The 14496-nt window shown below is 43.2% G+C and overlaps 3 protein-coding genes across 6 annotated transcripts in view; 2 read left to right on the top strand and 1 right to left on the bottom strand.

Moving 5' to 3' along the window:
* LOC6527958 overlaps nt 1-14496 on the top strand; it is a 104658-nt gene that overhangs the window by 33478 nt on the left and 56684 nt on the right. For all 3 annotated transcript variants that reach the window (XM_039371046.2, XM_015199023.3, XM_039371045.2), the window contains exons 4-6: nt 6857-6964; nt 7234-7325; nt 8599-8828. In XM_039371046.2, the coding sequence (XP_039226980.1) occupies nt 6857-6964; nt 7234-7325; nt 8599-8828 (430 nt within the window). The remainder of the gene's footprint in view (nt 1-6856; nt 6965-7233; nt 7326-8598; nt 8829-14496) is intronic.
* Nucleotides 8958-14496, bottom strand: part of LOC6527964 — a 32640-nt gene continuing 27101 nt past the window's right edge. For both annotated transcript variants that reach the window (XM_015198362.2, XM_039371051.1), the window contains exons 11-13: nt 14017-14157; nt 12901-13039; nt 8958-9736 (exon numbers count right to left, since the gene is read on the bottom strand). In XM_015198362.2, the coding sequence (XP_015053848.1) occupies nt 9131-9736; nt 12901-13039; nt 14017-14157 (886 nt within the window). In that variant the 3' untranslated portion in view covers nt 8958-9130. The remainder of the gene's footprint in view (nt 9737-12900; nt 13040-14016; nt 14158-14496) is intronic.
* LOC6527965 (protein new-glue 1) lies at nt 9755-12890 on the top strand. The gene has a single exon (XM_039371054.1). The coding sequence runs from the start codon at nt 12166-12168 to the stop codon at nt 12568-12570; it is 405 nt and encodes a 134-aa protein (XP_039226988.1). The 5' UTR covers nt 9755-12165; the 3' UTR covers nt 12571-12890.

The raw sequence follows: 14496 nt of genomic DNA, 5'->3' as shown, positions 1-14496 counted from the left end.
CGGCGAAAGCCAAATAGATGATAAAAAACAAGCGGATAACTCGCAACTGGGAGCCCGAATCTTTATGTGTCGCCCAGAATGCGTATACGCTTAGTCCTCCTCGTTTATTAATTTTTTCTGCCTCTGCCGCCTCTGTGATGTTCGTGGAGTGGTAGCTCGTTGACTTTGCATATGCTACAACATGTATCCACAGTTTGGGGCACGTAAATAGAGCGATTGGGGGGAAAGTGAGGAGCCACGGAAGCTTGAAGGAAATTCGATTCTGTGAAAGTTATAGATATGAACTCAAAACTTGGAAATAGTAACAATTATCTTCTAATTATAAAGATATAGTATAATCACATATTTATGGACATAAAAGTATTTAAACATATAGTTTGGGACCTCTTTTCTGCAGGCTTGCATTAGATAGAGTTCATTAAAATAAATATCACACACATCCATAAATATATTGTAATGAACTACCATTTTGTTGTGTATGCAATACTACTAATGGCTATTATTTTGACCTTGGGTGTATTTTATATATATGTACAGATACATGTGTTAGCATTTTTAATAAGCGCTTTCAGACGCGTGAAGTAAAAGTGTCAAGTGTGGCGCAGCTCAAAGCTAATGAAATGTTTTATCCAAATCGCATACTTGCAGGACTTCAAATGAATTGTTCTTAACTTTTGTTGTAGAAGGGAATTTTATTTGAATTAAGAGACTGAAATGTATGAAAGCTACAGCCCCCTTTGGTTATTTATTGGTTATACTCGCAATAGTGACCACAACTCATTAATGGTGGCGACCACTAACCCCATTTGATTGCCAATAAACTTTGCATAAAATATTCAAAATGCTGTTGAGCTGCGAACTGCTAGCAGAAACTTTGGAAAAGCGATTCCAAGTTGCCGGCGAAAAAGCCGGAGAGCAGAAACAATAAGCCATAAACAATTGGCCAAAAGCCAGCAAGGAGTGGCTGTCGCCGCCAGAAAATGCTGGTTTCCATTTCGAACCCTTTGGTCCTTTTCCATTCCATTTTCGTCCTGCATTTATTTCGACTGACTGGATGCGTTTCTGGTCGCATTTTTATGCATTTATTTGGGTCGTGTTCATCAATTTGCCGCCGGCCAGTGAAAATCTGTTGCACTTCACCGCAAAACTGAGTAGCAGAGCAGCAGTAACCAATTTATATTTTTTAAATACTTTTTCGCTTTTAAGCCATTTTGGACTCGGTCATTACTTTTGTTGTCCGTTGTCAGTCCGTTTTCCTTTACTTTTCTTTCGGTTTTTCGACGCATCTCTATATTTTCATTAACAAACGCTTAATTGAAAAACTTTTTCGCTTTGAGGGTCGTCAGATGGGCCAGAGATGATGGGCCCGCTTCTATTGAACCGATTCAGTGTAATTTAATCTATTTTCCCCTTAAGTTCGCAACAGTGAAGAAAAGTGGCCAAATGTATTCACAGTTGATGAGCAGACGCAGTGAAAAAATTCCATCCGTTACGCATATATTGCCAGCAGACTTTCGCTCTAAACACAACATTGTATATTTGAGTGGCCCAAAATGTAAAAGAGGCCGTAAAACCCAATCCCCAACCGACTGATTGGCAACCTTTTTGTGCGACCATCGGTAAACAAGCAGAAGGCAGACGGCGGAAGGACGAAGGACGAAGGACCTGCACCATCCACAAGGACATGGGGTGGCTCCCAAAATCGACAGGCTGGTTGGGTTCAATTCCAGTGGCGGATTGGGGGAGCACGATCTTATCGAGAGTTTTAGTTCCGAATTCAAAAAATTACATTTTGCATTACAAAAGAAGAAGCCTTCAGGGATTTTTAGTCATTTGAAACGTATATTCATTGTACAATGAGTCTTGTTAAAACTTTGGATATTCGGATGAAATTCCTTAATTTTCAACACAGCCGAAATTATAAACTGAAATCCAACAAGTATTTAAACTTTGAAGCTGAAAACTTTGTAGTTTTCATGGGCAATGTTTATTTGATATTGGAAATCCAAAATTCAAAAACAATAGACCATCAATATGAAATTTGGCTCAACTTATTTTCAATAACCCGGCAGCAATTTGTTGTTAAATGCTTTTATATTTGTTATCCTGAAAGGAAAGAATTGGAAAAGCGAGTCCTAGCCCAAATCATGTTCCTTAAATATTAACCATGAATGCGAAAGTGCAGAAATTTAAATGCAAATGTTCCGCAAAAAGTGAGGAAAATGGAAAACTATTGCAATATTTTCCAAAAGCCTGCCCCGAATTCTGGAGATTGGAGATGGAGGCACATAAACATGGCTGGCAATGAATATGCGTTGTGGATCTGCACTCGTTTCAGCTTAAATAACAAAAAGCGAAGCTGGTGCTGAGCAAACAGAATGTCGGCACCAAATGAGATCAGGTCGACGGGATGTGGGTGAATGGGTGGAAGGTCCTGCGGAGGTGCATCCTTGCGGCCGATGCACATGCCAGTGGGCTCGCCACATGGCAACTGTGTCAGTGTCATTCCGATTCGCCTGCCTGCGCCCCGTGCATTGTTTGCCATGTCAAACATTGTCATTTATCCAAAGTCGAGCACCCAGGGAACGGCTCACGGAAGGCCAAAGGGATGCAGTTGGGCAGGGGTCAGGATGAGTCGCCGTGCGGAGTCCGGGCTTTGCATATTGCAATTAAGTTTTGTTTGGCCCCGAAATTCGCACATTGGCAGCCTGCACCGATCTACGGCATGTGCCGCTCAATTAAAACTTTTTGCTCCCAATATTGTGGCAATTCGATGCTTTTAATTTTCCTGTCGTGCAACGACATTGAGGCACCTTGACCACAAATTGGGCTACTCGCTTGAACGAGATATGTTATTACTTCTTTCGAAAGTTTACAAAATATATGAAAGCCACCAGGCGTAGAGGTATAATATAAAGAAAAATGTATAAAGAAATGCCAGCTACCTCTCATTTTAATTAAATTCTAATTCGAATACCACCTGGGTGTGGGAAATAAAGAGCAGTTATGAAATATATTTTATGTATAAAGAAATGCCTTTCGGCAAAGTCAATGTTGGCGCAGCAAAAATACAAATAATTTGAATGCTGAAAAACAAAACCATTAAAATGCAAATAGAATAACACATATATATAGATATGTATATGTATATTTTTCATATTAAACATCCTTTGTGTTTTACGACTGTGAAGCCGCAAACCATTTTACAATCCCTATTCGCCGCAGTCACCTTTTCACATGCTACATACGACCATCAAATTAAATTTTATTGCATTAGGCGAATGGGTGAAAAAGTAATTGCCAACATTTCAGCCTTTTCTTCTTTTTTTTTCATTTTTTTAACCGCTTCCTTTTACGGGTTACACGTGCCATCGCCAAGAAAAAAGCAATTTGTTGTACTTTCATTGCGTTTTCATCGCACGCCAGCCAGGCCAACAGTCCATTCAATACCACCTTCGTATACGGCCGTCATTTAAAGTGGAATTAAATGCGGGGCACAAATTCATTGAGCTTTGATTCGATTGCTCCATGTTTTAATTATTGATTCTTCTCATTAAAAGCAATTAATTCCGTGGCAAGCAGCAGCACACATAGCTGAAGTCACAGAAGTCGCTGCGCCACTCAAATTGAATTATTTATAAAAGCGCCTAGAAGTATGCAACAGTATATTTTGAAGGTGGAAATGGCGGAAATTATTGAAATTGTATTCGAAAAGCAATTAAGTTTGAGGAATTCTAGCTGATGTCTCTAAGGTCGTTGCTACTTCGCATCTAAATTACACTTTTTACAAAGATGTGTAAAAGTATGAAATAATAAATGTTTAAATGAAGTTTGTGAAATGTGAAGTTAAGTTTGCTGTACTGGCTGAAAAGGATGTTCCTCTTGTGCTGCAATCTATCTATTATACTATACATTATACCATGTGCAATGTAATATAACCCCTATATCTTCCAGTGAGTCAATAGCACTAGTTTCACATTCAAGTTTCGGCTGCTCCATTACGCGATGTGTATGTATGAATGACTATTCGCTTCTTCATATTTTCCAATGCACTTTGGCTTTTTGTCAAAAATGTGCCAAAATCCTGGCCAGCGTCTCGCAACTAAGTAACAATGCTGGCGTCTCATATGACATATTCATGGCAGCCATATGTGTATTTTGGGTTAGCCATTCAAGCTATTCTCATTCTCATTCGCATTCGTATTCGTATTGGTATTCGTAGTCGGATTCACATTCGTATTCGCATTCGCCTATCGTCATATTCCAAATGCAGTCAAGCATTTCGGCAGCGTTGTCAGCAGTTTTTGAGTGCAGTGCCATAAAGTTGCTGCAGATTTTTGGCAAGCGATTTTAATTGTTCCTCTCTGCGAAATCTGAATGAATTTAAAATGCCAAAAATTGGATTGCCACGAGCTGTGGAAAACAATGCCGCTCCCCTGAGATTCGCCCAAAAATCTATATGCCCACCATTTTCGGCGAATCGTAACACATTTGCCGTATGTGCAGCACATTTAATTTTTATTTAAAACAAAGGCCCGGCAGCGGGGAGCACAAATAAAGGCAAAAATAAAATAAAGACCGGTGTGCCAAATACTTTTTTGTGTTAAAAAAAAAAAGTTTCCAAGTGCACATGTCGCAAAATACACAGAATTATGCAAAAAAACAGAAAATAATAAAAAGCAGGGAAAAAGTAAGCCAAAACTTGCAAACACACGGTCAAAAAACAGCTGCAGGTGATTTTCGGGGATTCGTAAAAAATGCAAAGCCCGTTTCATTGAAATGAAGAAGGTTTAGTGCCGAATCGGCAGCGGAATTGTCCTTCCTCCACTTTTTTTCGACCAGCTTATCCTTACGAATAGCTGTCGATGAGTGAACTTTAAGGTAGGTAAGGAATTTTAAGTTACACTCTGAATGTGAATCAATTATATAATGTATAATACTGTGGCTGCATAAGAATGGAATTTTCAACACTTTCATCATCCAAACTCAGCTGAGTTCTACTTACTCATACGGAAGTTTAGTTTTGAGTTCAAGCTGTGTAAAATATCTCATGTTAGCCGAGAAAAACGCTTCCGCCACAGAAGGCGAAACAAGGAGCCATGGCGATAAGTAGGCAGCAAGGACTCCTGGCATCGCAGATGTCAGGACACAGGGCAATTAATTTCCGCCTTACAATGGCTGGCATACAGGACCACAACATTCTTATGTAACAAGGCTGTGGGTCAGTGGGTAAGTTGAACAAAGGGGCGGCTTTCCTAGGACGAAACATACTACTCCCTATACTAGTATTCATGCTCGAATGATAAACTGCTTAATTTTCAAAATATATAGTGCTCAAAATATTGCTGCGGAATGTGCTGGACAACAGAAACTTGAGCTGGGGGACTTACCAGGAATTTTGTCTCGAGTAGGTCTAGAGTAAAATAAATAAATATTTTGCGTAATTGCGGCCTCCATTCAACTTTCTCGAATCGCCCAACTCAAAAGTGATTCCTTATTTTAGCCAAGAAAAACACAAGATTTCCCATAAAAGTACAACTTTTATGAGCTTCAAAAGTTTGCTTGTCACTTTCTGGTCCTGTCCTTTTCCCAGGAGAAGATTTGATTATTCCCCGGCTAAGCGGCGCAAAACTTTTCCTTTTTCTTTTTGGCCCTTACAAAAGATGGCCATATGCCCAATATGATTCGAGTTTGATGATAATAGTGGAAAGTGGAAGCTGCAGATGGCACTAATAGATCAATTAGAATTGTTCCTTTATCAAAAGCCCATTAGGCTGAGGTTTCCGAAGAAGTGCCAAGGAAAAGAAGGGAATTTACTTATTTCTGTAAGATTCTGACGCTCTTCTGCACTTTCAACCTTTTTTTAAGTAAAAGAACAAAATGGGGAATTAATTCGGGTTGGCGTGTGTCAAAAACGCATGACTTACGAACAACTGGGTGAGGATAACAATTGTTTCTCCAGCTGAAAAACGAGCGACATGGGGCAAAACAAATGGCCAAGGATGCCCAATTACTTTCAGCAAATGGGTACACATTTTGTTTTGGCATAAAAAATTGTTCAAACCGGGTAGCCCAATTAAATTGTCAAAAATGCTGTGTGCGTAAATTATGTTCTGAGAATTAAAAGATTTCGGGGAAAAATTGCACTTAAAATGGACTTAAATAAAAAAGGCAGTTGTATAAAAAATATGCGAATGAAAGGTAACTGATTTGACATTGAATGGTAGTGCGATTTCTGTATTTTCATTGAGTACAGACGTATAAAAATCGATTTTCATTGAACGCTTCTAGGAGTGAATAATCCAATGCAATGCGTTTAATAAAAAAGTTTAAGTAGAAGCCTTGGCGAAACTTATAAATTGGTTTAGCAAGCGGCCTCAATGCGTGAGAAAATCTTTTCATGAGCTTTTCACACTGGCGACAGCGACATTTTTCTCGATTTCCCGACCTTGGCTCCACCGACTGACATATTTAAATTATTGTCCGAGGCCAAGAGCCTGACCCAAGTGTCCGTATCTGATGATGACGCGGTCGTGTCCTCACCGACGAGTAGGAATTCCAAATAACTACAAATTCAGCTTAGGCACGTACTTAAAAAAAAAAAAAAGAACGTTCCCATCAAGTGGGTCCAATAAAAGTTTTATGAGTCAGCCGCAATCTCGGGTCGAGATAAATGCGAATCCTGCGTCCGGCGCTGTGATAACTTGTCCACTTTGACCGGCGGGTGCCAAGTTTGCAGTTCCTGACAAACAACTCGACCATCTCCATCTTCATCTCCATCTCCGCCCATCCCTTCCAGATTGCAAACAGTACTGGGAACGTGCTCACATCCTCCATTCTTCGTTCTTCTTTGCAGCTCGTATGGCTGCTCCTGTTTTCCCGGCTTCAGCGGCAGTGACTGTGGTCATGGACCTCTGTGCAAGGACCTGCACACCAACGTTTGCCAGAACGGCGGCACTTGCAAGTAAGTACTCAACTATGCCTTGGAATATGGAGGAATTGCATTGGCAATCAGTTGAAATGCAGAATAATTGCTTCAGGTCTTGGTAGAGCTAGTCTGAAATGAAAACTATATGATATTATATCACACATGGCATAAATCAAGCTTCAGTATTTTAAGTACCTACCAATATCACAGATAGTTCCAACAGTTCGACTTTATTTTCACATATGAGTTGATGATGCTTAGCCATGGTGGACCCCACATTTTCACTGCCATATCATCAATTGCAGGCACATCGGCGACGCCGCCATAACTTGCCATTGTCCGAAGGGCTTCAAGGGGACCAGATGCGAAATACCCGAAATAAACGAGGCTACGCAGGGTAAGTGCAATAATAAATGTTATTTCCGCGATATATCTACATACAGACCACCCCGCGGGTATGGGAAACATGCAGGATAATAGGCGCCAGGACAGCCCACAAAAAAGGGGAGAGGGGAACATAAAAAGCTGGAAAAATGGCATGGAAGAGCGGCACAAAGGGCGCTGCTGTTAAAGTGAAAATGTAATTAAGGAAATAATTAGCATTAAAAATGCACTCATTGCCAGCTGAGGTACCGGCGCAGACACAGGAGCAGACAAATTGAAAGGAAAGGCGACGGGCGGTGCCCTTTCTTCATGCACCCGCTTTTCCAACCCATTTTCCCCACCCAGCTGGGAATTCTCTCGCCCCATTTAATCGGCAAGTGCGTGGGAAAACAATAAAAATGCATAACAACTGCAATGGAGAGCATTGAAAGGGAGCCGGCAAACACGGTGGAAAACCTCAGGTTGTCACTGTCCGGGCTCCGTGCCAATTTCCATACGGCTGCCATACACCGCTTTCCGCGGTGGAAACCCCAGGACACGAACAACTGCGAAAATGTCACCATCCTTCAGCCATCAGCCACCAGGCACCGGCAACAATGTTTAAGCTTTAAGTTGTGCAGTTCATTGAATCGCAAAGTGCCTGCCATGGTAATGAGAACGCAGTGAACAGGTCCTGAATCCTGCAAGAGGATTGCGAGATGTTCCCTTTTTGTTCCTTGGTCTTTTAGCACTCAAATTCTACAAAGCCTCTACAGTACAGTGAAATCTTTAAATGTGAATCAGTTGGATCAAGCAGCACTTATATATGTTAAGCATGTACAATTTTAGAGGCTGTTTCTTAAAAGAAGTTCAAGGAACCAACACTTCAAAGAGCTGACCAAATAGTTCAAGCCCCTAGTTTCAAGAAGGACGAATAACCAGAAGGATGACAACTAAAAAATTCCAATTTAATCGATTGAGAGAGTCCATTCCTTTTCGGCTATAGCAAAAAATGAATAAAAGCAGTTTGATGGGATGGTGAAAAACCGAGAGATTATCCAAACGAATACCTGCCACATGCCTCTCATATTTTTGCTGCATGATGTTATGTCCTTTATTCAGCTTCATGCCCCAAGGAGATTTAAAGGATTCTTCTTGTGGCAAATGCAAGAGCAGCTCCTTACCGCCCCACTGGGTGGATGTTGCCACAGGTGTTGGTCCACAGCCACTCATCCACATCCATGTCTCAGTTTCGACCTTTTATGGAAGCAATTACCAAATGTTTTCCATCCTTTCCATCCTTGCAGGCTGCACCAGCAACTCCAGCTCCGTCGAATGCCACCAGGCCTGCGACTTTGACAATTTTGGCCGCTCCGCCTCCCATCCTGGCCAGAGTTATCCCGCCCCCAAGGGCAACCGGAATGCGGCACGCAGTGGAAAAACCAGATACGAGGTGACCATGCGACTGGGTGCCAATCTTACAGGATACCATCGCCATGCCGACCGGGAGCAGTTGTCGGGCGTTATGGAGCGACAGGTGAGCTTAAGACACTTGTGAGATACTTAAAATTAACATGGCTCTTAATGGGGATAATTGGGAGAAAAGCACACATATTTGTATTCAATGTGTTCTTTTATATTATTTATTTACGCAAATGATACTTTTCAAAAAGTAATTAGGACAATTAATTAGCGTAAACAAACAAGTATAAAATACGAAAAGCATGGCATCAATAATTTGCAGCAAAATTTTTTTTTTGTATTATATTAACATCTTTAAATAATGATTTTTAGGAACAAAACTTTGAAAAGTAGTGCGCACACTAAAAAAATTAAAGCTTAGCCCACATAGTTTTGCGTCAAGTTGAGCTGATCCTCGGGCTCATTTCTGCCTCCATTTGCCGCTCCGTGCAGGACATTTCTCACCGCTCCTGGCGTGGCGTCCAAGGATGCGTTCCACATGGGCGGATGAGCCGCCTGCTGCTGGGCATTGTTGGGGGTCGGAGTGACTGGACTGCCTGCACTGCTCTCCATGATCGTGGGCATGTTGGGTGGATGTGGGGCGGAAGTCGCCGGCGGATCTACGCGCTCCATGAGCTGGGTGAAGCTACCGCCGATGAGATCGCTGCTCTCGTGGCGCTTGTAGCTGTGGGCGGATCGGGAGAGTGGACGCCAGCGGTTCAGCTTCTTGGAGGCCATCCGCTGCAGTGGCGGAGTGCGGCTGCCCACTTCCGGTTTAAAAGAAGTGGCGCCCTGGGCACCGGAAGTGTGCTGCTCCAGGAGCGTGCTAACCAGCTTGTCCAGCGCCTTCAGGTCCACATTCAGCTGGGAGTTCGGAATGGAGTTCATTCGACTGCCGGTCAGACTGCCCGATCCCGTCTGTCCTGGGTCGCCATCCGTCTTGAGGCGGTTTAGGCCGGCTATCTTTGCCAGTCGTTCGGTTAACTGAAAAAATCAAGATTGAAGTATTAAAGTCTGTAGAATATTATCAGATAGTTGTTTAAAACATGTAGTTTGGATTTTATATTGCCGAATTACACTGAAATCATGTTTATAGTAACGCTGTTACATCGCCGCACTTTGAAAGTAAAATATCTGAGTATTTTCTCTGCACCCAATTAGATTGCCATTGTGGCCTCGGTTCCCAAACTCCCAACTCTTCCTAATAAATCGCCTGTGAGACTTCAGCACTGATACTTCAGCGGAGCCAATTAAACTTTCCGTTTTCCCATATGCGAAATTACAATTAAGCAATAAAAACTAACGAAATGTGCCCTTAGGCCCTGTGGCGGCAAACGAACAAGTGTTCGCTCTGCAGCGGCTTCCAAGTGCCTGGTTGCATCCAAGGACGAAGGACGACAGACGAAGAGGAGGCTGACTGGGTGATGGGAGGCCAACAGTTTCCTGCCTGCCGCGCTCCGCCTTCGAAGGATTCGCCGTCGCTCGGTGTGCGACTTTAATTGATGTTTCATTTCCGTTGCAAAGTGCTTCCGTTTTCCTGGGCTCCGCGTCCGCCGTTTGTTTTGTCCAACTTGCGGGGGAGTCGACTGCCGACCTGGTAATTGAGTATCAATGCGGTTTTAAGTGAAAAATGCTGCCAACCTTTGGCAACCGTCCGAGCTACCCACCCACCCATCCATTCATCCTCCCATCCATCCATTCACCCATCCATCCATTCGTCCATCCACCCATCCAACCATCCACCCATCCAACCATCCAACCAACCAACCACCCATCTCAATGGCCGACCATTTCCGTTTTTAATCTTTTGCCTTGATTTGCTCGCTCTGCGCTTCGTTTTCGTTTTCATTTCATGTTTTCTGTGTTTTTTCAATTGCCTCGTGCTCCATTCAAATGGGGTTAATTGAGTTTTAGTGGCCAGGACTCACTTTAAACTGATTACAAGCTACCGCCAGAGGGCGTGCTGGTGGTGGTGGTGATGGTGGTGATGGTCGTAGGCTTTGCAAGTTTGTTTTGCATGCCACTCGGCTATTTGGTGGCTGTCTCTCGAAATATTTGGAGCATGTCAGCTTGCCAGCCACTCGAGTTTCTTGGCCCAAGACCACCCATCACCCATCACCCACCAGCAACCATCCACCATCTACCACCAACTTTCCACTTTTTTTTTGCCGCCTGGAAACGAATTAATGTAGAAGTTGATTTGTGGCAATCGACGCTTGGATGGCTTTTGAATGCTGCTTGCCGGCGAGTTTTAATTGAGGCGCTCGTCTGCCTCTTAAACAGGAAATTAAGAAAGTTTCTCCTACCAGAGCTCGCTCTATGATTATGGATCCAGGCGAGTGGCAGACAGATTAAGTGTCATTAGCGAATTCAGCAAGGTGATGGGACATGCAGATGTTGGTTAAGTACGCTTTTCCTGCTGCAAAAAACCAGCACACTGTACGAAACTCAATGACAAGAACTTAAGCGCAGAGCTCCAGTTTTTATGCTACAAAATGACAGATATTTTGCCCAGTGGGTATAGTTTCAGCTGGCAGCAGTGCAAAAAAAACCGAAAGGAGTTTATATTCGTCTTGCAACAGGTTCATCTGGCTTAACTATAAATCTTACATGATTTTCAACTACTCAGTTGTTGCTCTGCTGCTCCGCTTTTTTCCTTGCAACTGCCCCAAGTGACCCCTTCTTTTTGCTCTCCCATCCTGGAAAGCATCCCTTGATTTATGATCTTCCCAACTTGGTTTACGAGTATTGTCGCATCGTTTGGCCGGCACTTTTTCCGCCGCTCGCCGTGCATTTTCTTGTCCGCCTCGCAGGGCTTATCAACTAATGATTGAGGTCAGTTGGCCAACGTCTGCTCCCTGCCCATCCGCCAAATAATTGCCGGCAATTAAGCTTAAATGCTGGCTGGCCTTCCCTTCCTTGGGGCAATGACAAATGCAATTTGAAGAGACTTCCCACTTTTTGGCCCCGAAACTTGGCCAAACTTAAATCGATCGAAAACTAGTTTATTAAAATAAATTCGTAAATTCGTAGAGGGGAACTCTTTGTTTCGGCAGCAGTTAAACAAACACAAGCAGGTGTGCTTGACATTTTAATTTGAAAAATCGATGGATGCCATGCAAACGAAGTGTTTTAGCAACTGTGTAAATATATGGGTATTATATCACTACGACTTATGCCCATCCACCCATTGATGAAGAAACCTGTCAAATATTTTGTATGAACCAATTGTTAGGCCCAATCTTGGGCACAATGGGTAATCAAACACGGACAAAGTGCGAAAATTGGTTGAAGCTGATGGCACACTTGTGCACACTTGCGAATTGAAATCAATCGGTGGCGAAGTGGCTATAAAAGCGGTGGTTCTGGCAGGAAAAGATTAACATTCGCCAACTGCCGCAACCAACAGCAACATGAGGAAATCACTACTGATCGTGGGCTGCCTCCTGGTGACCATCTTCTTGACCCATCTTCCAACCGGGCTGGCCGTCTCCTGTGCCGATGATCCCACCAATGCGGACTGCGTCGATTGTACGCTTCCCGCGAATGCGGCTGAAGCCGACTGTGCCACCGCCACTCCGGAGACCACGGCTCCCACAACTGACACGGACACGACCACTGCGGCCAGTGCCGCTGAAGAAACCACCACCGCCGCCGCTTCAGCCAGCGACACGACCACCGCCTCATCCGGAAGCAACTCAGGCAGTGGCAAGCGGAAAGTCAAGAGGACCTACAAGCGGAAGGTGAGCCGCCCGAGGAAGATCAAGACGAGGAGGAGCAACCGGCGCAGGAACAACAGGAGACAGAACTCTGGCTAAGCACACTGGACATTAGGCGCTCAGCGATGGAATCAGCAGGACACGGCAATGCTACCCTATACTCGCAAACCACTTTAGTTTAAGTATTCAAATCAAATTCACATTGGGCCCACAAAATAAATAATTATTTCAGAGGTAGTAAAAGTTGGATATGTTGTTCTTGAAAGGTGTTAGCTTGTTTAGTATATTATATATATGTTTTGTATAATTAAATCAGACATTGCACAGATCTTGCAGAGTTACCATGTGTAAAGAATACTTATATCCTAAAACCAAACTAATTTGGCAGTCAACTGAACTACTAAACTAAATATATAGAACACTGCTCACCTCGCCAGCCGCATTGCTGGAGTAGCTCATCCGCTTGACCTTCCGGAAAGTGGCATCGTTCTCGGCCTGGGCCAGAGCCCTCTCCAGGGCATTGTCCATCTGGGCGTCCCGCTCGTCCAGGCCGTGGTAGTGGGCGCCCCTGGGGGGAAGGGGGCGTGGCAAACAAGTGTTCATTTGGTGCAACAATGCCACGAACTTTGAATGACGCGTCGGCGTGGAAATGGATGCGGCCCGTCGTGCAGCGAAACATTTATGGCTTTTTGTTAGTTTTGTGTAAACAAATGGTGCTGGCATTTTGTGCTAAATTAAAAAGCTCACAGCCGCGTGTTAATTTGTTGCATGAATTTGCATTGTTTAAATGTCCAACAGAACGTTGCCATTTTTTCCCAACGCTTTTGCAGGTATTAACTCGTTTATTTGGGACTCATTTACCCTTAGGTCAATCCAAATTAGAGCTGGCTGTGTGTACATATGTACACATCGATTTGGTTGCTTTTAATTATTTTACATGCAAACGTTGCATTTAAAAGTGGAAAAAGCATACAAATATTGAGGCAGACTTTCAGATTATTCAGTCAGCTACTTGGGTAGTTTCCGACTTTCAGTTGCATTTTTCTTCCATATTTTAAAGCCATTTGTTTCGTTTTTTCGCATTTGCGTTTGCCTAAGACCGCCATAAATACTCGGCAATGATTTCAATTATGCGATAAATATTTCACAGAATGTGCAGCACATATTTATTTATGGACTAGGCGGCGTGGGCGCTACATTCGCACTCTGACGACATAAATACCTTCATTATTTACCTTTTCAGATTGCGTTCAAGCGTTTGGCCCAGACAAATGTTGTGAGTAAATTGACTTGCCCCCAGGACGTGTTTTCATGGGGATGAGTATAAGTATGAGTGCGGGAATGAGTGTGGGTATGAGTATGAGTATGAGTATGAGTCTACGTATGCGAATGAGAATGAGTTTGCACACACGACCGGGCTCAATTATTCAACAAAAACGGAATTGTAAAGGATATGCGAAATATGAGAATTGGTTCAGGGTCGGCCGGTCCCCAAAGAGCGCTTTTCCCCCATCAGAATGTGTGTGTCTGCCCCCGCTGACTCACCCGCTGAACTTGTCCATGCCCCTGACGGTGCCCATCCCGCCATGTCCTCCAGGACCTCCGGCCATCGAGCTGCGACTGCGAGGATGCCGCATTGTTGAGCGATTCGTTTTGCGAACGGTGCGAAGATCTGTTTCCCAAAATCTGCGCGAAAGTGGGAAATTTATTTTAAAATCGAGGAAAATATTATTGTGTGCATAGAAGAGTTCAGTGGAAAATGATTCGGCATATATATATTCAATGTTTCTAAGATCCATACTTCTCCTTTGTTATCCTATTAAACTGCCTTCAAAAGTGACGTGCTCTTTTGTAATTAAGTTTAATGGTTTCTTACTACCACCAATGAAAATCCACTGTAAAAGAGCTGTAAAATTGTATGCTGAATGATTGCCAATGCACGATTTTTTTTTGTTGCCAAAGTTTTAGTTCAATTTTACTCAGTGCCCATCGAGAAACTTTTTCTATTATGGGAAATAACCTTCG

The sequence above is a fragment of the Drosophila yakuba genome, chromosome 2L (assembly GCF_016746365.2).
Source record: "Drosophila yakuba strain Tai18E2 chromosome 2L, Prin_Dyak_Tai18E2_2.1, whole genome shotgun sequence".
Classification (NCBI taxonomy): domain Eukaryota; kingdom Metazoa; phylum Arthropoda; class Insecta; order Diptera; family Drosophilidae; genus Drosophila; species Drosophila yakuba.
The sequence above is the reverse complement of the archived record's forward strand: the minus strand, read 5'-3'. Positions and strand labels throughout refer to the sequence as shown.